At 49.8% G+C, this 24,140-nt stretch overlaps 1 protein-coding gene across 1 annotated transcript in view; it reads right to left on the bottom strand.

The window, feature by feature from the left end:
- The window catches only part of FAM222A (family with sequence similarity 222 member A), a 57,713-nt gene that overhangs the window by 19,595 nt on the left and 13,978 nt on the right, over positions 1 to 24,140 (bottom strand). The window contains exon 2 of the mRNA XM_019757504.3: positions 8,080 to 8,207. Within this exon, the coding sequence (XP_019613063.2) occupies positions 8,080 to 8,161 (82 nt within the window). The 5' untranslated portion in view covers positions 8,162 to 8,207. The remainder of the gene's footprint in view (positions 1 to 8,079; positions 8,208 to 24,140) is intronic.

Below are 24,140 nucleotides of genomic sequence, written 5' to 3'. Positions count from 1 at the left end.
TGGCCCAGTTGAGACCTTTCTCCCTTGGTGAGAAACACAGCCCAGTTCCAGCTCTGGTCCTGAAACCCTGTCTTGATTCTGCCCATGGGCCATAGGGACAAGAGGGTGGGCTTAGGGCCTGACTGCCCAGGAGGAAAGGGCAGGAGCCTCCTCTGCCAATTATCCAGGCCTTGACTGGCGGCAGGGTGCCCAATTCAATTTGCTTATCTCCCTGCCTGCCTCCCTCTTTCCTGTGCTCTTCAATTACAGGCAGAGACAATGTCTTTTCCAATAAGTACAAAGATATCAAAGAGGCTGAGTGGGCAGGGGCAGCAGGACGTCCTTGGTAGACCTCCACACTCCCTAGTTCCAGCCTTGGAGCAGGAAGGAAGGACCAGCCCAGGTCATCAGGCCCAGTCCCAGCTGGCAGCAAGAGGCAAAGCAGGCAACCCGGGCAGCTGGACAGCAGCAATCAAAGGGGAAAACGCACAGATCCTTTGAGCTAGCAAGTCCATCCTGGAAGAATTTTTCTTCACACAGATATACACACATGAATACAAAGGACGTTCATCACAGCACTGTTCAGAATAGCAAGAGACTAGAAACAACCTAAATGTCCATCAACAGGGGTATGTTTTTATTCTTTATCCGTGCAATGGAACACAGTGCAGCTGTTAGAATGAGGGCACTCTTTCTGTCCGATGGGGAATAATCTCTAAGATATACTGGGAAGGCAAACAGGCGAGGAGCTGAGAAGAGTGTGTAGGAGTGCAAATGTTTACTTAAAAGGTATTTACTGCCCCTCATGCATGTGTGTATTTTTCAGGGGTGTATTTAAGAATACACTGGTTTGCTCTGGGAAGGACAGTTATTTTTCATTCTAAATTCTTATGTTTTCTGAATGGAGTGCCATGGACAACCTATTCAGTGAAGTATTTAATTTTAAAAAGGCAATGAGATGTGGGGCAGCCGGATGGTTCAGTTGGTTAGAGGCCGAGCTCTCAACAACAAGGATGCCGGTTGAAAATGGCAACTGGTCTTGGAGCCAAGCTGCGCCCTCCACAACTAGATTGAATGACAACTTGACTTGGAGCTGATGGATCCTGGAGAAACACACTATTCCCCAATAAAATGAAATAAAATAAAATAATAAAATAATAAAATAAAATAAAAAAAGGCAATGAGATGTTCTCCCTGGAGATCCCATAAAGGAGTGAAGGGGGCTGTTCATGAAAAACATTTTTCCTTGAAACTGAAGGCCATTCCAGATTGTCTGTCACTGTTCTGTTTTTGATGAGACAAATATTTCATTAAAGCCCTGTCTCTGAAAGGACATCAGAGGACCTTCAGTTCTGAGGATGTTGATATAATATCTTAGGTCCCCTTTCTCTTCCTAGAAATACCCTGAAAGCAACATGGAACAAAAGCACAAGCTCCACTCTTGGAAAAACTAGGAGATCACTAACCCCCTAAGCAAACAAAACATAGGTGGCTAGGCTGCCCAGAGCAATTGCGATCAAGTGGGGCTAAGGGAGGAAGCAGAAGGAAGGTGCCACAGCTGTAGATTTCAGAAAGAGCCAGCAGTGTCCACTTCCCAGATGTGAGGGGCACACCCTGAGGTATAAAATCAAAACTCCTTCTTTGCAGCAGTGAATCCCAGGGTGCATCAGCTGGAAACAGAGCTTCCTTAGACCCACTTGGTTCCAAAGAGCAAAGGAGGTAGGAATCGATAAGAAATCACACAAATATACCATATTTGCAGGAACCTGTTTGTCTCTGGGGCAACTGGAGGGAAATAACTGGGCTGGGAGAAACTCACCTCCTCTAGAGGCAAATAATCAAAATTGAACCAGCACAGGACTTAAAAAAAAAAAAAAAAAAAAAAAAAATATATATATATATATATATATATATATATATATATATATATATATATGTATATATATATACACACACACACATATATATACGTATATATATATACACACATATATATGTGTGTGTGTGTGTGTGTGTATATATATATATATATATATATATATGTATATGTATATGTATATGAAAGGTGAAGGAAAGGCAAAACATAAGTAAAGTAATGCATGGGAAAAATAAAACCCCCCAAAACCAAAACACTTCCCATCAGAAAAATGTGGCCCCAGAAGAGATGAAGATTATGGCTAAATATTTCATTGTGAAGGAAAAAGCTTAGTAAACAATTGTTTCTATAAAGCAAAAACACAAAGCAGATATACAAGAGAAGAAAACTTATTGCAAAAGGGGAACATGGAATGAGTGCAAGAAAAAAAAGGGACAGAAAACAGGAATAAAACTGAAAAAAAGAAAAGGAAATAAGGAGTTAGAATGGTTTAATCAGAAGAGAATATATAGGGAAGATGGGAGAAAGACAGCCAATCTACGCTTATCTGGGAAAGAAAGAAACTGAAATAATACAAGCTTTGGATCTGCCTGTCAGAAGGGCACAGTGCTGTGTTCCAGGAAAAATAGATTTGAATGGTCAACCCTAAGACACATGCTGGTCAAGTAATGACATGAAAGATATGGAAAGATCAAAATGAAATACAAACGAGAAAAAAATCAGGCTTCCCCTTCTCCATGGCAACATTCAACATTAGAAGAGAACAGAACAAGGTCTACAGAAATCTTCAAGGAAACTAAGTGGCCCAGAGATGCCTTTTGACTCATTCAAGTAGAAAAGTGACAGATAGACAGTTCTGAAGATGCATGAACTCCAGGAATGCTGTTCACTTGAGACCTTAAGCCACAGACTAGAGGGCCAGCTTCAGATGCTAGGAAAAGCAGGCACAAGTACTGGTGGTGAGCGCTGACCCATTTACCCATAAGACTCAGATTGAAATTATTGGGAGATGGTTGTAATGTAACCAGATGCTATCATTACAAGCCCTAGGACAGTAATGGTATCCTAATAACAGAAGCGAGGGGACAAGGAAAGGAGACAGTAATGTAAGTACATGGATGTCCTCATTTTTAATAGCTGGGATCAAAGAACATCATTTAAAGCTGATGTCCAGTAATAGAGGTTTAAAGGTTTGAAATGAACTACAAGAAAATGTGCAAAGAAAAAGAAAATACAGTTGGCTCTCGATCAACATATTTTGTATCTATATGATATGTATTATATACTGTATTCTTACAATAAAGTAAGCTAGAGAAAAAAATGTTACTAAGAAAATCGTGAGGAAGAGAAAATACATTTACAGCACTGTACGTATTTATGGGAAAAAAATCCATGTATAAGTGGACCCACGTAGTTCAAACCTGTGTTGTTCAAGGGTCAACTGTACACTAATTACATCATATTGTTCATCTTAGGGAAAGTAATAGATACTGTTCCAAAGAAATAGAGAATTAGGGATTATTTAAAGGGGTAATTACTAATAAATAAACTAGAAAAACACTAGCCTTCCTCATGGTTAATAGGTGTACAAAAGAATACAAAAAAACATAGATCACATAGGGAAAGACTTTTAGAAGCAATTAAAACAAAGCACAAAATGATTGAGTTAAGATGAGACATCTGTCATATCAATAAATGTGAATGGGCTAAACTCTCAAAAAATTTAAAAAGGCATTCAGATTGGATCACAAAATTTAATCCAACTCTATAGTATATGAGTCATATCTAAACAAAATAATCCAGAAAGGCTGAAATAAAAGGATTGGTAAAAAGGTCTCAAGAAAAATGAGAATCAAAAGAGCAAAGGTTATCATCTTAATAGATAAAATTGAATCTACCCCCAAAGTATTAAATACAGCAAAGAAGTATGCAATTCACTATGAAGATTTAAGGTATTAATATCTATGTGTTAAATAACATTGTATCACCACTCCTAAGGCCAAACATACAGGTGCTACAAGAAGAAAAAGGTTGGAACACAGCAGTAGGCATCTAATTCATTTCTCTCTACACGACAGGTAAGTGAGGATATAGAAGACCTAATTTGCATAATAAATAGGGTAGATATAATTAGTATACACCAAAATCTGAATCCTGAAAACAGAACCATTATCTTCAAGTCCCCATAAAAAAAGTCTCAAAACTCACAAAAATGACCATATATTGCAAAGAAAACTTTGGTAAAGTACAAAAAGTAAAGATTGTAGACAACATTCTTTGATCATAATGCAATAAAACTAGAAAAAACAAAACACAAAGCACCTATTGCCTGGGTAAGAGATGGCACTCAAATGAGCCTTACGTCAAAGAAGAAATCTAAGCCAAAATTATAAAATACCTAGAAAAAAAAAGATAATACTACATATTAGAACCTATAGGATATAGCAAAAGCAGTGTTCAAAGAATTCATACCCTTAATTTCCCCTTTTTTTCCTTGTTTATCAGTATAAAGATTTAAGCCTCTATCTCAAATTAAAAAATAAAGAAAACAGGAAGAAGAGCTTAATAAAGGCACAAATTAATGAATTAGAAACCAGGAAGGGCTCTGGGTAGTGAACACACAATGTGAGATATAGATAATGTATTGCAGAATTGTACACCTGAAATCTATGTAACTTTACTAAAAATTGTCGCCCCAATAAACTTTAATTAAAGAGAAAAAAAAAAGAAACCAGGAAGGGGTAATTACTAATAAATAAATCCTAAAGATGAATCTTTGGAAATAGGGGACAGATAACCTCATTAGCTAACTAATCTAATTGAGAAAAAAATGAGGGGGAAAAAGTACAAAATATATAATATGAGAAAGAGGGTGAAATAATTTTGTTCAACCTCATGCAAATAAATTTGAAAACGTGGACAAAATGAATACTTTTCTAGAGAAATGTAATTTACCAAATGCATTCTAGGAACAGAACAATTAACACAAATAAATTATTACAGAAGAAACCAGAGAACATTATCAAACAGCTACTCACCCAACCCATATAAATGCACTAGCACGGAATGTTTCAAGGAGGATCAACCGATCTTTAAAGAACAGATAATCTATTTCTACTTACACTGTTACAAAATCTATTTCTATTTACACTGTTACAAAGCATAGAGAAAGAAGGAAATCCTCCATTCTCTTTATGAAGTGAGCATAACACTGAGAGCAAAACCCCCCAAAACACTGTTCCACGAACAGAAAACTAAAGACTACTCTCATTGATGAAATTGAGGCAAAACTCCTAAGTAAAAGAGCACATGCGATCCCTCAGTAATTATAAAGAAATATTCACCACAACCAAGTGGGATTCCACTAGGAATGCAAGGATGGTTCAATATTAAGAAATCTATATCACTATTTCTATCAATATATCAAAGGGAAAAAAACTATATGATCATTTTTATAGACACTGAAAAGTAATTTGGTAAACTTCAACTTCCATTCTTGATTTTTAAAATTATTAATAAAACAGGGAAGGATGGATGCTTATTTAACCTGATAAAATATCTGCCCCCAAAACAGCATTTTGCTAAAGGAGAAATACTAGAAGCTTCTCGTTCAAGTCAGGGACAAAGCAAGAATATCTATTGTCACCATTATTATTTTTCATTGTTCCAGGGATAGAAGCCAACACTGTTAAAAAGACAAAGAAATGAAGGTATAAAACTTCCAATGTAGGAGGTAAAATGATCATTTGCAAGTGATATGATAGTGTAACTGGAAAACCTAAGAGACTAAATTAAAAAATCATTACAAACAGAAGATTTCAGTAAGGTGGTAAGACTTAATAGCCTTTACATAAACAACCTCCATTTATGGAAGAAAAGACTAGCCAAAAAAGGCTATCCAGAAGACGTAAACTTAGAAAATGTACAAGATTTAAATGAAGCAAAATATTAAAACATCACAAGGGACGCACAGGAAAATCTGAACAAAGAGAAGGGTATATCATGTCTTTGAAAGGAAAGACATCATCCCAAAAATGGCATTTCTTCTAAATTAATTTATAAATTTAATGCAGTCCCAGTAAAAACACAAACGGGATTTTTGTTCTTACCTAGATGATGTCTATAGTTCAGACAGAAATAAACAGAACATCAAGGAAACTCTGCATGGGGGGCTGGTGAATGACAAGGAACACACACCACCAAATATTAAAATGTGTTTTACATACACTACAATACAGATGAACCTTGAAAACATTCTGTTAAGTGAAAGAAGCCAGCCATAAAAGGCCACATACTATGAATATATGATTCCCTCCTTACGACAGTCCAGAATATGGGAATCTATAGAGAAAGAAGTAGGTGAGGGAATAAGGGAATGACTGCTAATGGGTAAGGGATTTCTTCTTGAGGTGATAAAAATGCTCTAAAACTGACTGTGGTGATGGCTGCAAAATTCTGTAAATATCCTAAAAACCATTAAATCGTGCACTTCAAACGGGTGGATTGTATGTGAGTTACATCTCCATAAAGCTGTTTTAAAAATTTTAAATGTATTATAATGTTACAAAAATGAAACCATTATTGCAGTGATGCTTGATGAGACTTGGATCCACAACCTCACACTTGCCACCAGATAAATTACAAAACAATCGGATATCAGATATTTTGAAAATTAAAATGTAAAAGAACTAGAAGAAACCCTGTGGCAGAGGTTCTGTGTTTTTTGTTTTGTTTTGTTTTATTTTTAATAATTGCAGCATGAGGAAGGGCATTATAAATATGACACAAAAATCCAAGGTCTAATTCCATCATATACAAAGAGCTCCTACAAATCAGTAAGGACAAAAACAACCCAATTGGAAAAATGGACCAAAGAGATGACAGATAAGTCCATCAGAACCACATCTATCAAAATTACAAATGCACATACCTTTGACACAGTATTTCCACGTCTAGAAATTTATCCTGTAGTTTTATTCACACCTTTGTGGTTGTTTAGCAACAGATGGGGTATGGTTCTACTTAGGGGACTAGTCAAATAAATTATGGGTCATCCTTGCTCTGGAAGACTATATGGCAAAAGAATGAGGAAGCTTTTTAGATGTATTGCTAAGTGAAAAAGTGAGGTGCAGGACAGTGTGTACACACATTTGATGGGATGTGCATAAAGGAGACACAGGAAGCTGACAACACAGGCTGCCTCTGGAAGTAAACGGGGCTGGACAACGTGGGGAGAGGGAGGCTTTTGTCTGTATACCCTTTCATTCCTTTTGAATATTGGACCATGTGAATGTATTACCATTTCTGAAGATACATATTAAAAAGGAAAAAAGCAACAGTGTAAGCACACTGCTCAATGGCAACGGATCCAGTGCTATAGGATAGGCGCTAGGGAGGGGTGGGGACTGAGGTGCACTGGGGAGGGGCGTCCCCTTTAAAAAGGCAATTGTTCAGTTCTAACCAATGGCTGCTACAGGACCACAGGCCTGTTTCCAGATCCTCCGATTTTTTGTCAAGAGACACTAGAAAGCCGATTTTTATACAAATCACTCTGTTTTTAAATATTTCCAAATTCTTCACAATTAAAACAACAACAACAACAACAAAACCCTAGGGTGGCTAAAAATAATCCGATCAGAGGGCTTGGGATCCCTACCCTAGATACTCAAGGGGGCAGACCCTTGGTGGTACCACCACCAGCTCCTGAATCTGACGCATTGAAAAAGCAAGGCCTCTAGAGGGAAAGGAGACACAGTGAATCAGGCCCTGAATGGCGATCCCATTCAGGGCTATTTGCTTCCTCCTTAACCTACTCTCTGCTAATGCAGGAAAGTGGTGGTGAGCGAGACAGACATGGCATCTGGTAGGGTCACGGTGGGGGCTGGCATTGGGGCCATGGTGCTGGCAGTAGTTAGAGAAGGCTGCTGGGAAGGTGGTCACACCCAGTGGGAGCTGGCCAGACAAAGGGAGTGGGTGCCACTGTAGGGGAGGGCCTCCGAGGAGCCAGCACTGCATGAGCAAAGGCCGAGAGGAACACAGCGAGCTCCAGACAGGGCTGGCATGTGGAGGGCATTCCTTCCCTGCCCGGGTACTGCCCTGCAAAGGTCTGAGGTAGGACAAGGCTGGTGTGTCCAGGAACAGAAACAGAGCCCTGTGGAGTCAGGGTGGGCAGAAGAAGGGGAGAGGCGGAGGGGGTATTGTGCAGGGTGAGGGCTCCCACTCACACTTCCGCAGCTCCAGGCTCTTGCTCGGGCAGGCCAGGTGTTGGCCTGGTGGGTTCTGGGTCCTCTGCAGACAGGCCAGCATGGCTGAGCTGGGGGCCTGCGTTGCGGCACGCTCTGCGGCAGGTTCCCTGTGAGGAGGGAGATGAAGTGCTTGTCACACAGGCTGCCATGCCCACCTCCCACCTCCCTCAGCTGGGACTCACCGCCTCACCGCCAGCAGCCTCCCCACTACCCTGCAGAACATCGGAGACTTTCCAAGCAGACACCCTTCCTATTTGACAGATGACGCCGAGAGGTATCAAGAGGCTCCTGCATGGCCTCACAGGAAGGAAAAGAATCCAGATATCCTGAGTGGTGGACTTCTACCATGACGGGGCCAGAACTGCTCAGAGGGTGGGTCACCTCCTCCAGGGTGGCTTCCCTGATGCCACAGGTCTGCTTAGCCCCTCGCCCCTCCATGTTTCCTTCCAGGTGGTGGCTTCCAGTTCCCTCGTAACCACCTGGGAGCAGATCTGTAGTCCTGCCCCCTTCAGCCTTGAGCTCATCAAGGGCATAGACCCCGTCTGGTCATTTTGGAAGCTGCACGGAGGGGTGCCCAGGAACTGCCAGTGGGCGTACACGTGTTCCAGTTTATTGAAGCTGGTCTGCCTCTTGTCTGGGGTCTGCTCACATCACCTTGGAGGGCTGATGTCCAGGATGGCGTCCCTGAGAGAACAAGGGGGGCTCCCACCCTGACCCATGATGAACTTGGCCTTGACCTCAGACTGAGCCCTGAGCCCAGGTCCCAAGGGCCACAAGGGCTCCTTGACTGAGTTCCCTACCCCAATGGAAAGGGCAGCCCTGGTAGGCTGGGCAGAGGTCCCCATAGCTGGCAGCTCAGATGTGACTCCAGACAAGTCCACATTTGCTCGCTCACCCAGAGTCAGATGCCCAGCATTCATACGGAAATGCGCATTTATTCTCACAAAACCCACTTTTCTGAGAACCCAGAGTCCCTGAGGAGCAGGGTGTTACAGGCAAGGCCTTCCCTGGAGGCCATGGGAGAGGGTGGGGCTTTCCCTGCCAGGTCTTTCCCTTCTTCTCTTCTTAGTAAGAAACAGCAGGCCCAGGGGTGAGCTGAACACTGGACACCCCTGATGTCCAACCAGCCTGGGCACCCCATCCCTACGACCTCCTGACCCCACCCCACTCCCATGCCCAGAGTCCCAAGCAGCCAAGCTTGGCCAATTCAAACCTCATGCTGGTTTTAAAAAAGAAAGAAGAGAGTGTGTGTGGTGGTGGGGGGGACCGGGGGGGAGTTGGGGGGTTGGGGGCGGTTTAAGGGGGAGAAAAGGAAGTTATTTAATACTAAACAGGTGTCTGGAGCCCTAAATTCTGCCGCTTTCTTCTAATAATGAAGTATTCATGAGGAAAAGCCTTTTTTCACTACTTTCTTAAGATACTAATTTCACAACAAGCTCCTTGTTACCACGCAATTATTCCTGTCTTGTATTTCCCCGAGACGGCTGCAGCCTCCTGTCTGTCCTGGCCTCGTGGTAAATGAAAGACAATCACGTAACCACCTTTCATTATGCTCTATTTTACTCTCAGCAAAGGTGCCCTGAAAGAAATGATTTACACTGAAAGGGACTTTTATTCAGTTTCGAAACCAATTTTCTTCTATTACTGTCTAAAAAAAAAAAAAAAAAAAAACAAGAGCGAGAAAGTAGGGGATAGATGGGGGAGGGGAGGTGGTTCTCATCCTTCCCCCCCCCCCCAATCGCCAGCTTTAACACAGCGACGTAATAAAAGCTACAGTATCCACTTTCTGGCTTTGATTTCTGGTAATTTTAAAATATGCCATTACAATCAGGCAGAAATTATACAGTTTAAAAAGGGAATGAAGTGGGGCTTATTGCAGAGATGAAAACCCTTGACTGAGGGAACGAGGCACCGAGCTCCTTGGGGACTTGGGACGTGAGCAGGCGGCAGGAACAGGCCTCACTGGGGCCCTTCAGGACACAGCCACACACTGTGGACATGCTCTGCCCCTTGCGGACACTTGGGGACCCTTGGACATGCCATCCACCACACTGGGCGTCCACACACACGTACTCACTCACTGCATGTCTGCCTGCACGTGGGCATATAACTGTTGCACCCTTGCCCACACCACGTGACACACCCCTCCACACCGTCTTGCACCCTCTCACACACACAGAGGCAATCTACAGACACAGACATGCACACCTGGAAGGTAAGAGGCCAGTGGCTACCCCACGGCACAGCTTCTCTCCCCCACTCCAGCCAAGGGCGGCCTCCACCTCCTGCCTCTCTGATGCAGGGGTTGGACAAGGCCAGCTCTCCCCTCTGTCCCAAGCCTCTCCCTCCACAGATGGGGAAACCCAAGCCAAAGGGAAGCAGCACCCTGCCCAGTGGCACCCAGCAGGCAATGGCTGGGGGAACCTGCCCCCTCACCACTGGGCTATAGTGCTGCCCACAGCCCGGGGCAGTGCTGGGCTGGAGAGGAGGGAGGCCAGTGACCCAGTGCGCTGAGGAAACCTGGGCTGGAAGCCTGCATCCCCCCACAGCCCAGCTCCTGCTGTGCACCCAAGGGAAGAGACCCCCTCGCTCACAAAAGGGGCTCCATGACCCCTCCCAGGTCATTTTCCTCCAGGGTCCTGGACGGGCGCAGCCCCATCTCTGGAGGTCCTCCCCACCTCTGGCCTTTCCCTGGGGGCCAGGGGCCCAGAAGCCCAGCCCCCGACACGTCCCTACTGCCACGCATCCCAGCATGCTTTGCAGCTGAAAAGGGCAGGCTGGGGGCTATAGTTGCTAGCAGGGCAGGGGCAAGCTGTATATTCTGGGGCCTCTCTGGACTCCCTCTCTGTCCTTCCAGTTGGACTCTGGTTTGCAGAGGGCACTAATAATGGACACCCAGGCAGTTCTGGGAGGCAGGAGGTCATCTGCCCCAACTCCCCTGAGGCCTCAGCTCTGCTTTTCCAGTGCGGCCACCTGCATTCATCCCCGCTTCTAGAGGCCCCCCCCCCAGTTCCCCCAACTCACTGCCCATTCTCCCAGGAACCCCGTGTCCTGCTGCTGGGGAAGGTGGGGGACCAGGGTGGGAGGGGGACAAGGGCCAGCTGAGCGTGAGGACGAGTGGACCACCACCTCCAGCTTCTGTATCATCTCCATCATCTCCACGCAAAACGAAGTCAGATCCCTCTTCTTGGCCTTAACACTTCTGCCTGGCCTCACACTAGAAACCAGCCCTCCTTGCCTGGCCCTCGGGGCCCCCATGGCTGGCCACCTTCATCTCTCCCAGCTTCCTCTTAGCCCTCCTGCCAGCCTGGCTGCCTCACACCTCTAAACCTTTGCCTGCGCCGGTCCTTCTGCCTACAGCACTGCTTCCCTGATCCGCTTTAACTTGGACTCTGGCTCCCTACCTCTGGGCATCCGCCTTCTCAGCCCTCATCACACCGAGTTGTAACTGCCAATTTTCATGTCTGTCGCTGTCCACCGGACTCTGAGTTTCTCAGGGCCAAGGACCATGTCTTATTTGTCATTCTCCCCAGTGCCTGGCACAGTAACCTTTTAATAAACAGGTGCTGAATGAATGGCTGAATCAATGAACTGGTTATTGTCAGATGAAGTGACGGAGGCCCAGAGAAGCCAACTGCCCTGCACAAGGTCACACAGCAAGCGGGGGACAGAACTGGGGCAGGCACCTAAAACACTCATGATCCTCCCGTGACCCCACCCTGCCCCTTCTCTGTTTAGCATCATCCCATCTGCAGAACGCCAGCCCTTCAGAGCCCCCACCCACACTCATTACTCCCCCAGCCAGGGACCATCCTGGGAGCGCTGCTCATTTTGAAACCCTATCTGCAAATCGGGCTGTTTATAAGCCCAAGGTCTTTTGTGACTTTAATAATAAAAAAGGGGAGGGGAGGGAGGGGGAAGTGTCGCAAGCCTCAATGATTAGAATGCTTTGGCACCATCCCTGACATGGGGGCTGATAAGACACCTTATCTCAGAGGCACCCCTAGGAAAAGGTCCCCTCCACCAGATAACGCCCCCAGCTGTCGATATGCCCTTTCATAGCTGAGGATTTAGATAAAGGAAATGTGACAGGGGAGGGGAGAGAAAGGAAGGAACTTTTCAAGTCCAAGGAGGAATTGAGTCTGTGCTGTTTGCCTTGGCAGAACAATGCATAGGAGAAGGATGTCTAAAGCCTCTTTATTTTTATTTAAAAAAACCGAGAATTGGGGTCTGGGGCCCTGCCTGCCTTTTGTCATCTCTCCCTTTCTGTCTGGCTTTCGGGACCTCCAGACCAGTGGGAGGGGGTAACTCGAAAACAACAATCCCCCCACGAGTACTAATAATAGCAGCGCACATTTATCAGGTGCTTCCTCTGTTCCACACCCCACGTGCATCCTGTCTGTTATACCTCGCCACATTCTCCTAGCAGCTTCTGTGGTCCGTTCTGTTTTCAGTCCCATTTTACAGATTAGGAAATGGTCACAGAGAGGGGAAGTCATCTGCACAAGGTCACACAGCTTTCAGGTGGCACAGCCCGAGGGTGTCAACCCCCACCAGAGCTGCACCCTCAGCCCCACTCTGTACGGCCCACACCCCTGGCTCCATCGAGGCTGGGGGCCTGCCAGCCTCTAGCTCCTAGACAGCGAGGCAGGAAGAGCAGAAGCAAAAGCCTGCTTCTCCCCAAGGCCCAAATCGACTTTGATGCTACTCCAGGAGGGGCTGGGGTCACAGAGAGGGAGGAGGTGAGAGGAGGGGAAGGAGGCCAGGCTCCCAAGGAGGCCACTTATCCCATAAATATTCATGGCGGACAAGTGTAAGGCCTGCCTTGGGCACAGCAATACTGAGATGGAGAAAGCCTAGGCCCGGCCTCTGCGAGGGAACCATTTTGAAGTGGCTGTTATTTCCCCACCCATCCTTCTCATTCATTCATTCATGCATCCATGCATGCAGGCAGGCAGGCAGCAAACACTCCCTGAGCACCTTCTGTGGGCCCATCCTGTGCCACGTGCTGGGAGAATGAAAATCGGTGGGTGTCCTACCAAAAGGCAACATCCAACCAGAACTGGCTTCCCACTCCCAAAACTGGCCCATTAAAAATGGGCTGGTTCCTCCCGCTGGCCTCCAACGTTTCCCTGAAGCGACAGGTGGGCAGAACTTTCCCTGTAGTCAGCAGTCTGCCCCTCGCCATGCTGGGCTGGCCTTGGAGCAGGGCGCAATGTGAGTACACACTCGGGCTCCCCAGCAGCGTGAGGCTGGGACCCCAGGAAGGTCAAGGACCGAGCCACTTCCAGCCCCTGTCCTTCCTCTCTCCCAGGGGCTGCCTACTCTGGCCTCTGTGGCTCCACTCAAGGCCAAAGACTGGCGTTGGCTCGGAGGCGAAGGTCATGCCAGTCTGGCCCTTCCCAGCATCCAATGAGACTAGGAGTTCAGAGAGGAGGGCCAGCCCTGGAGGCCTCAGGGTGGCACCTGCCAGGCAGTGCCAAGCACTGGGGTTCTGACTGACCTTGAGGAAGTCACGGCACCTCTGGGAGTCTGTTTCCCTCACTGAATCTTGATGGGGAGTAGGCCAGCAGATGGTAGGAGGGCCATCCAGCCTGCATGAGGCGATATTATAATCTGGTTTGCAAACACAGTCCAGTGTGCTAGCTTTGTGCAAGACACAGGGCTAGGTCCTTGGCGCACTGGCACACAGAGGGGTTTCTAGAAGCCGTCCATCCTTGAGGGATTTAGAATCTTGAGTGGGGATGAGACAGGAAGCTAGAAAAACCCAGCAGTTCATGTACAGCGATTAGTGGAGCGTTAGGACTAAGCGAAGGAGATGCCTGCTATTCCCAGGGCCTCACAACCTTGCTGTACTGAAGCCCATTCTCCTTCACCCAGGCCTGGCCACAGAGTCAGTCCCCAAAGGCAGGGAAGAATTTGAAGTGGTGGCAGGCGGCCCAGGGCCTGGGGAGGGGAACGAGCAATGGATTGGAGGCTGGGAGAGCTAGGGTCAGATCCTGACTGGATGGCCCTGAGTGGGTGGCTTTTCTGCGTGGGTCCTACCACCACGAGCCGGCCAGCATGAAGCCTCAGAAAGCTCATTCCTCCCTAAACATCGCGGGGCGGGATCTGCCTGCCCCTGGCCAGGACGGAATGAGAAACCCTCGCCCAGGAGAGCCAGGGACTCTGGGTGCACGGTCCCTCCCACAACAGGAGGATTCCTGTCTTTCTTCCTCTCCTGTCTCTATCCCTTTCTCTTCCTGTGTCTGCCTCCCTGTCCTTCTCCTCCTTTCCCACTGGCTCCTTTCTTACTCCCTTCCTGACCCCACTCTCCGCTACCCTTTCCCTCTCTCCCCCCACTCTATCTCTCTGCAAAGCAGCCAGAGGAAAAGCCCACTCCCAGCCCCCTCCTGCAGCTCCCTCCCCCACCCCTGTTCCAAGCCTGAGGCCTTCCAGGGGACCCTGTTAATAATTAAATGTTAATCTAAAAAGCAATTTGAGCTGCGCCTAGGCAGATCTGGTTAGAGATTACATTAGCATGGCGGAGGAGAGGGTAATTTTCTTTAACCCCTCTCCTGCTCTCTCAAGCCTGGGAATCTTTAAGTCACACTGGCACTGCTGATTAAACTGGCGCAGGGCTTGGCTGTGGATAAGGGGCCTGTGAAAAGTGATTATTTCCCACTGCCATTTGGGCCACAGCACGAGAAGGGGATTTTCACTTTCTTTTTTTTTAAGGCGGGGATGCAGGGGGCATTGCCCCCCTTCAACAGGAGGCCTCATCTAGTGCCAAGATTACTGCTGCATTCATCCCCACAATTGGAGGTCTCTCTAAAATGCAAATCTGGACACAGAGCATATCTGGCCCCCTCTGGTCCCAGGACAGAAATGCCAGTCTCTGGTTGGGCGACATCCCTCCATTCAGCCCTCACTCACTGTTCCTAGCACCTCATCTGGACCTGGGTGAGGCACTGGAGCCACAGATACTGGCAGGTCTGGGCCAAGGAGAGGCCAAAAAGCGAACTGACAATCACTCATTCTGGACAGAGAAGTCCCAAGGCAGGCATCCCCCAGAAAACACCTCTCACAGCCACACTGGCAGGCCTTTGCCCACGTATTCCCTTCTGTTGCAAGGCCTTCCCACATCTCTACCCCTTGAAATTCTACTCGACTTTCAACGGAAGCCCAGGTTTCTCAAGAGCTTCTCGGAGACATACAAAGTGCTTAATGAACGTCTGATGAGTAATCGAATGAATGGGGCTCCTCGCGTGACTCTCCCTGACCAGTTCCCCATGGGTTCAGGATGCTATGACCAGTGCCCGTGTATAGCAGGCCCTCAGGAAACCGTCAGCTGAAGGAAGGATGGGCGAGAGGCTGGCTCGGGGAGTCAGGGCGAGGAGGGGCTCAGGAAGTGTCCAACTGGAACGCAGGCCTGAGGTCTGGGGGTGGGCGGCGGTCCGGGCCTTCAGCACCACGGCCAGATCCCAGCGCACGTGCCCTGGAGAAAGGGGCGGGGCCGAGCCTGGGAGCATAGTGACGTCAGTCGCCATGGGAACTAACCGTGTATCTGCCCTGGGCAGCAGTCTAACCTCTCCGATATAGCATGACAATTAAGCACCCACGTACTGTGTGCCAGAACCTGTGCTAAATGCTGAGGTAGTGACAGACCCTGACGGGGAAGGGAGTCAGAGGGGCAATTACAAAGCAGAGTAACAAGCCAAGATGGGGCCACCTTACCTACCCTGGGAGCGTCAAGACAAAAGGACAGCCCGGCTGTCTCCTCAGGTTAGTCTCCACGGTACTATACCCCAGGCTTTGGAGCCAGATGCCTGAGCTTTATCTCTTAACTAAATCCCAGCTTTACTCCTTAACGCTGTGGCCTATGGCAAATTCCTCTCTGAGCCTCAGTTTCCTCATCTCAAAAAGGGGTTAACTCCTTACCAGAAATTAGTACAAATAAAGTGCTAGAGTCATAATAGTAACTTCCTAAGTGGTAGCCATTATTAGTATGATTTTTTATTATCACCATAATCATTGTCATCAGCAGGGAAAGTTGGTAGGATACAGCCAAGTGAAGAAGGTGGTGGGAGAGGGTCCCAAGCAGAGGACTGTACAGGCAAGTGTATGGAGACGTGAAAGAAATTGGTGTGTGTGGAGAAGCTGAAGCAGCTTCAGGTTGAAGAAGAAACCCTCCTGGTGAATAGTAGAGAGCACGCCAGCTGTACAAGGCCAGGCCAAGTCACCAGAACAGAGGGGACAGGCGCAGGGGCCCCCACCTCAAGGTGGGGTGATCAGCTTCCTGTGGACAACTGCTGGTTCAGGGCAGGGCGAGGCTAAGAGAAGACGCTCGGTGGATGTATTGGGGGGGCTCATATGAAGGCTCAAAAGCTGCCCCCTTCAGTGACGGGATTAAGGGGGCAGTCATTGCCACTGGCCACAGACCTGGTGGCCCTCTCCCAGAGCCAAGGTCCCCCCAGGGGCAGCACCTAGGGAGTGAATGGGGGGGCTCATTCTCATGCAAATGATCCTTTCCTAAGCCCTAGATGGGGGAGCAAAGCACCTAAATCTCAGACACCCCACCCCGAGCTTCCACCCCCTAAAGCATTCTTCCCTGACAGCCAGAGCTCATGATGGGAAGTTTGGGGTGGGGCCAACTGTACAAGTCATTGGAGACCTCCCCTCTCCTAGTTCTGGCTTTGGCTCTTTAATGACAAGTGCTGTCAAGTCTCTATCCTCACCCCCCAGAAAAGGGGTGGGGGGTGGGTGAAGCTGGGGATCAGTACATCAGTGTTCTGACGCTATACTGGGGGCTGAGGGAGCTCAGGGGAAAGGCCTCAACCCAGCATTTTTGGAGAGAGTCACAGAACCTTCCTGAAGGAGCAACATATTAGCAGAGCCCAAAAGGACAGCGAGCATTACCAGATGACACTGGATAACAGGATAACAGCTGGAACTGTGTGTGCAAAGGGCAAAAGTAAGACCCATTGAGGACCTGGGAGGGGTTAGCTGCTCCCAGCCATCCTCTCACCTGTTCCCCTGCCCACCCCCATTCCTGTACCCACACCCACAGTTCAGGCTTAACTCAACGACAGGAAAGGAGAAAATCTAATAATCAGAGCAATAATAGGAGCTAGTTTTTATTTCCAGTGTTCCCCATGGGCTCAGCACTTTACAGACATCACCTCATTTAACCTACCCCCCACTCAGGAGAAAGAGAGAATTACTATGGTCACCGTACCCACGAGCAAACAAAGGCCCTAGACAGAAGGGGCTGCCCGGGGCCACAGGCTGGTTGGGAAGAGGATTAGACCCCGAGGAGAGAGGAGGAAGGGAAGAAGACTGGGCCCGGCAGGAATAGCCAGGAGGGCTGAGGGGAACAGAAGCTGAGAAGCCGAGGTGGGAGGGGAGGATACAAGTGGCTGGTGGAGGCTGGTCTTTATTTTAGCCTGAAGCCAAGGTTCAACAGATGCTTCCAGAGGTCAGGCCGGTGCAGAAATAAGCGGAGACTTGGGGCAGGGGATGGGCAACAGGACAGGGCACTCCAGCCCAACAACAGAAACACACACACACACACACACACACACACACACACACACACACACACGGGAACCACCCACGGCTTCCACCCTTTGCTGGGCTGGGTGGGGAATGCAGTGTCTCTAATCCCTTTTTGGATGGAGGAGCTCCCTGTGTGTCATCAGGCCACAGGGGATCCTGATGTTAGCACTGGGATGCAGGGGCCAGACCACCTGGGTTCCAACCCTAGCTACGCCACCACCTGGCTGTGTGACTATGTTTATCTCTGGGGAGTCTTGAGTTTTCTTCTTTGTGCGTCTCTGCATTTCTAATTTTTCTACAGTAAACATGCATCACTTTTCTTTCAAATAGCTTTTTAAAAGGGATCGAACCACGGACGCCCAGGATGCTGGGGTGTATTGTAAATTCACTGACGTGACAGGGAGCAGCTGCTCCAGGACGAGGCAGTGGCAGCCAGGGAAGGTAGAGATGGGTGAGGAGGGAGGCGGGAGGACAGGAAGGCTCAGAGGCTTGGAAATCCAGGATGGAGGGAAGCAGTGAGCTTTGGGGGGGGGGGGGGAGAGCGAGATCCGGTCCAGCCAGCCCTCCAGCAGTTCCTGTCAGCACTTTTCTACAACAGACCCCTGCTCCGATCACGTGCCCCATCACCTCCCAGCTTCCACACGGCCCAACACGCCATTCTCCACCCTGCAGAGGCCAGGCTGAGCCTCTCCATGAGGAATTCACTGCCTTCTCCACTCAAAACTCCCCCACTGGTTTCCACGGCCTTTCTAACAATATCCTCAGAGGCCTTGCGTGAACCTCTTCCCCTCTCCTTCCCTGGACTGTCCTTCTCCCCCGGGTCACCCTGCTCAGCTGCCCTGGCTTTTCTTCTGGTCCTCTAACAGGCCAACTTTGGTCACGCCCCAGGGCCTTTGCATTGGCATTTTTATTTCTACCTAAATACTCTACTACAGTGCTCTCCCAGAGAAATGTAACGTGTCATAAATTGTCTAGTCACCACAGGAGAAATTATGTTTAATAACTTATTTTATTTAATCCAGTATATCCAAAATGGTATCACTTCAACGTATAATCAATACTCAAATATTTTACATTTCTTTTTTTCACACGAAGTCTTTTAAATCTGGGGTGGAGTCTACACTTACGGGACATCTCAGTTCAGACTGGGTAGCACTCTCTGTGCCAACTCAGTCTCCTCATTCACCCCTCAACTCAAACATCACCTCCTCCAAGAGGCCCTCCTTGATCCCCCCACCTAAGTCGGCAACCCTCTGCCCTGGCCATTATCCCGTCACTGTTGTAGTTCCTTCATTGTCATTACCACTGAAATTATCTTATTGATGAACGATTTAACATCTAGCTCCTCCACTGGAACACAGATTCAGCTGTGTTTGCACACTGGGGCACACAGTAGGTGCTCAGGGTAGGTAGGTGGTAGAGGATGGGAGTCGGGGGGCAGCTCAGGGCTCTTGTACCCCTAGCTCATTCCAAACTGTACTCTCAGTGAGAGGCAGAGGCCAGTATATATGTATGTGTGTGTACACACATGGGTGGGGGACGTGTACACACACACACACACACACACACACACACACACACACCCTCCCCTCTCCCCCCACTTATGAAAAGCAGGCCCAGAAGATGGGCCTCCTTTCAAAATCAGCCCCGCGCAGAAAAACGGCTGTGACAGCACAAAGCCGAGATTGAATCAGCGACGGGCCCGATTGCCTGGTGACGGTTACAAATGATCTGATGTGGAAAAGATGGGATCAGATGTGTGCAGAACAACGGCTGCTGGGAGCCCCCACAGGCCAGACAATGGCTGCTGGGCAGGCAGGCGGGCAGGTGGCTCCCAGAAGCTCAGGCCAGAGCATGCCGATGGGTACAAGGCCCGGCCAGGCCCAGCAGAGAGCAGGCCCGTCCGTGCTGTCATGTCCCTGCACCAACTCGCTCACGTGAGCCCTGCTTGACCAAGCTGGTCATTTAGGCAAGGCGCAATCAGACACGTCGTGAATGCTTGACACCCGGGAAGAATGTACCCCTCATGAGACCAAGTATACGGCTGAATTTTCCTTCATCAGACTTGTCATTTCCAAATACTAAAAGATGAATATTATTTTTGTAATAGGGGAGCTAAAAGAAACTTTGCCCTCCTTCTTGCACCCCACCAGCCCCCAGCTTTTGCTCTCTGAGCCTCAGAAGGGGAGGCAGGAGGGAGCCAGGCCCCCCATCATTCACAGTTCCAGGACGGCCACTAGAACTGGCTCCTACCCTACCCCCAAGGAGTAGGGCAGGGGTCTGAACCCCTGCATGTGCAATCCCCAGGTTCTCAACCAACTACTATTGAAGGTCATTTTACTGCGACCCTCTCCACAGCTGTTTGAGGAGGTTGGGTCCCAAGAGACCACATGGCTTGCCCAGCGGTGCCCAGCAGTGAAGTGGCCAAGCTGGGGCCTCACAGACCCATCTCTAGCCTCTTTCTACTTCAAGGCCAGGCACATAGTATATGGCTTAATAAATTCTCACTGAACCAAGGGATACATTGGGGCCTGTCTTTCCCACCGGCTCCTTGTATGGCCCAGAGCGTGCAGGTCTCCTGTCCTCTCTGGTCATCTGCCTTGGTGTCTCTTCCCCCTCCTTTCACTGCAACCTGACAAACCTCTCTGCACATCTGGAACACCTGGACCCCCAGAGAACCGAGAGAGGGCTCATCAACACAGTGGTGAGTGGGCACAGGGGCAGGGCTGGCAGCAAGAAGTCATAAGCCCCCTCTCAGACCTACTGTCACATGCCCCAGCCCCAGCCGTGTCCTGGAAGCGCAAGGGTTGGGAAACTTCTGGAGAAGGGGTGGGCCCCTTAGGAGGTGCAGGCAGGGGCTGCTTCATCCAGCAGCGACCACGTGCTGGACACCACATCTCAGCCTTGGGCTCATCCTGAGACGTGTGGGCGTGTCCTCTTTCCCGCTCTCTAGTGGGGAGCAGAGGCTCAGAGAGGACGAGCGTTTGTTGGTGGGGTCTGGCTGTGGAGCTGGGTCTATGGGACTCTCGTGCCTTGGCAGGGCTGTGCCAAAGGCAGGCTGGGATTCCAAGTGGGTACCCAATGTCCTACAGGACTGGTTACCTCCCCCCCAGATGCCGCCCTGGTCCTGAGGGGTTGGCATGACTAAGCCAAGAGGCTGATGCCAAGGGGATGTTCTGAGCCCTCTACCCCCACAACCGGGATGGCACCACAACTGGTCCTTGCTCTCCAGACCTCGAGGCACTGCCCGCCTCAGCTCCTCACTGGCGGCATCCAGAGAGGCCCAAAGAGCACCACGGCTAAAGCGCAAACACAGAACTGCTGGGTTTGAACCCTGGCTCTGCCACTTACCAGCGGGGCTCTCTTATGTAAGTCTCCATCTGGAAAAGGCTAGAAGCCACACCTTCCTTTCCTGGCTGTGGTGAGGATGAAACCAGATAACTGAACTATTGAGTGCAATCACTTGCTCAGTGACAGTGGCTACTCTCACAGTTGCCCTTCCAGGTCCTTGAAATCCACTGCCCGCTAGGTACCCACTGTGCCAGCAATGTCCACCCTCAGCTTTCACTGTCACTTGCCAGAGGTCACAGCAAGAGGCTTAGAGAGGTAGAGGGATTTGTCCATGGCCACACAGAGCAGGAAGGGGAGACTGGGGGTGCATCTGCAGCCCTGGCCCCAAGACCCTTGAGCTCCAAGACCTAAACCTCAACTCTTTCCAGCACAGTTGTTCCTTCAACTCCTAGGGACAAGCCCCAACTATGCCCAGGGGAGTGGGGATGGTTCAACTAGCCAAACCTTGCCTGTGCCCCCCGTGTGCCAGGCTGTGGGACTGGAGAAGAATCAGACACAGCAGAGATTAGGCTCACACCGAGCCAGCCCAGCCCCGGGTCAGGTGGAGCTCCGCAGGAGCACAGGGAAGGAACAGGGGTTGTTGCCAGGAGCGGTTTCCTGGAAGAGGGGCATCTGAGCCCCTCGACTGTGTGCTCTGGGGGCAAGGGCAGTGCCTGGCACAGAGCAGGGGCTCAGGGAGTCTGGTGAACCAGGTCTTTTCGGGCCAGCTGCATGGTGGAGGGGTGAGCGCGTTCTGGTGGCGGGACAGCCCCCCAATGGCAGCATATTGCAGTCATTCACCCACCGAGTCCTAACGTCTCTGAGGCAAGGACTGTTATTATCCCAATCTTCCAGGAGGGGAAACTGTGGCACAGAGGAGCAGCCGCTTGCCCAAAGCCATTCAGCAAGGGACTGGTGCATCTGGGATTTGAACGCATATCCATTTGGCTCTGCGATCACGACTACCCACCCACAAGCCCTCAGCATGAGACAGCGTGCAGGGCAGGGGTGGAGGGTGCGAGAGGAGACCGGACACAGGCTGGTGGAGCTCGAGATGCGGAGGGGCCCTGAAGGCCAGGCCCATCATCCATAGGCAAGAGGGAGCCACAGACAAGGTGTGGTGCTGGCCCATCTGGGTTCAAATCCCAGCTCTTCCACTCACCAGCTGTGCAGCCTTGGGCAGGTCGACTAACCTCTCTGTGCTTTAGTTTCCCCATCTGAATAAAGGGGTTCAGATCAATGAGGCTGAATTTTGCCACACAATGAAATTTGTGTGTTTATTAAATTGGGGGAAAAAACCCTGAAAGCTGGTGAATTGAAGCCGTGCCCATTGGGTTTGGGGACAATCTCGTGGCTGGGCCTAGGGCACGTTTTGGCCCAGGGCAGTGGGCACAGCCTGGCATACCCCAGCCCAGCCCTGCCAGGTGGGTGCAGGCCTGGGGAGGGGTGGCAGCGGCATCTCAGCCTCACCAGTGCACACGCCAGCATGTGTGTGCGTGCGGCTGTGTACGTTGCTGCAGCAGCTTCTATGCAAACATGTTAATTTGTTTTCATTTTGTGTTTTTTTTTCCCCTCGCAGGATAATTGGGTGAGTTTGAAGTCTTGGCGAGGCTGCTGATTATAGCTATTTGGGTGGTGCCCTCGCAGGGCTTGGGCCCTGCCTCTGGCAATGAAGGCGGCAGCGTCTGGGGTTGTCTTGAAGGGTGTGTGGAATTGCTACTGGGTTCTGGGGGCCCTTTCTGGCCGGGGATGGGGGGATGGGGAAGGTGTGACATCCTGGGACCCCCATCATGCCCTCCGCCCAGGCAGTACCACATCCCTGAAGGGTGCAAATCCCATCCACAAACATCTTTCCTTTGCCCTGTTTACTGCAGTTAAAAAAAAAAAAGGCAGTTTGCCAATACTAAAAAGAAACTAAATAAATAAAATTCCACCTCAAATTCTCATTGTCTTGTTTCTTTTGAAAACAAACTAAAACCGGCAGCTTTGGAACCACTGAGCCTACATTCCCACGAGGCTAAGTGGCAGCTGCTTTGTTCACTGTGCCACCTGGTTGGCCCCACGGGCACCTGAGTTTTCTGCCCTGGAGAAGGGCATGGGCTTTGGGGTCCGGTGGCCCACGGCTCAGACCGAGGCTGTACCCTGAGAAGCTGTGTGGCCTCAGCAGGCATCTGCCTTCCCGAGCCTCTTGTCCCACCTGTAAACTCCCTGCCTTGCCTGGGGAGAGTTAAAAGGAGATGGCCCAGCTTTCAGGAGCACAGTAGGGCTCGAAATGTTCCTTCCCTTCTGTAGAGGAGGGAGAGCCAGGGTGGGAGCTCCTTGCGTGTCCTGTACTTGACCACATCCCTGGACATGCAGTCTCGTCACTGCTCTGTTTGTATCTGTTTCTCCTGCGAGGCGGGGACCAGGGCTTTGTTTCAGACTTCAGTGAAGGCACACTATGTGCCACACTGAAGAGCGGGGAGAGAGGTGAAAAGGCTTGGGGCTCTGGCAGCGGTGAGCAGGGTACGAGACCCAGAGGGGAGAGTCCAAGCCTCCACCGGACGGGGGGCATTTAGGGAAGAGGCAAGTCGGAGTTACCGGTGCAGAGAAGGCACGTGTGTGCATGCGTGAGTGCACCGGGGAAGGGGACAGTGGAGGCACTCGCTGTGGGAGCTCCGGCCTTAGCAAAGACCAGAGGAGGGAATGGCCTGGTGGGTGTCAGGGGGCCCCAGGCAGCTGCAATATGCTGCCAGAAGCCAAGTGGCCTTTGGGGGCTTCCTGTGGGAAGTTCTGGGCCTCCCATAGTACTGGGCTCATACAGGGGCCTTGGTCAGTGTCTGCAGCAAACAGCTGCCCAATGGGCTAGGTGGGCATCAGGAAGAGACTAAGGGCGGGGCCTTCTGGGAAGCTACCTTCTTTGTGTTCCTGGCTCCTTGGGACCCTGGGACCCTTGACCAGCCATTTCAGTTACCTGAGCCTTAATCTGCTGACCTGTAAAATGGGGCGGTGGCAAGGATCCAATGAGACAATCTCTGCCACAGGCTTATGCTCCTAAGAGTTACCCCCTTTCCTCACTACCTACGCCCTGCCTCAGCTTACCCTCTCACCTCTCCCAGAACATAGTAGGAATGCTGGCAACCCTACGCCACGTTTGTGCGGCCTGAGTGTGCAGACCTCGAGTTCAGCGCTTT

The sequence above is a fragment of the Rhinolophus sinicus genome, chromosome 9 (assembly GCF_057876585.1).
Source record: "Rhinolophus sinicus isolate RSI-liver-muscle chromosome 9, RSI-T2T, whole genome shotgun sequence".
In the NCBI taxonomy this organism is placed as follows: Eukaryota; Metazoa; Chordata; class Mammalia; order Chiroptera; family Rhinolophidae; genus Rhinolophus; species Rhinolophus sinicus.
This window is presented reverse-complemented; position numbering and strand designations above follow the sequence as displayed.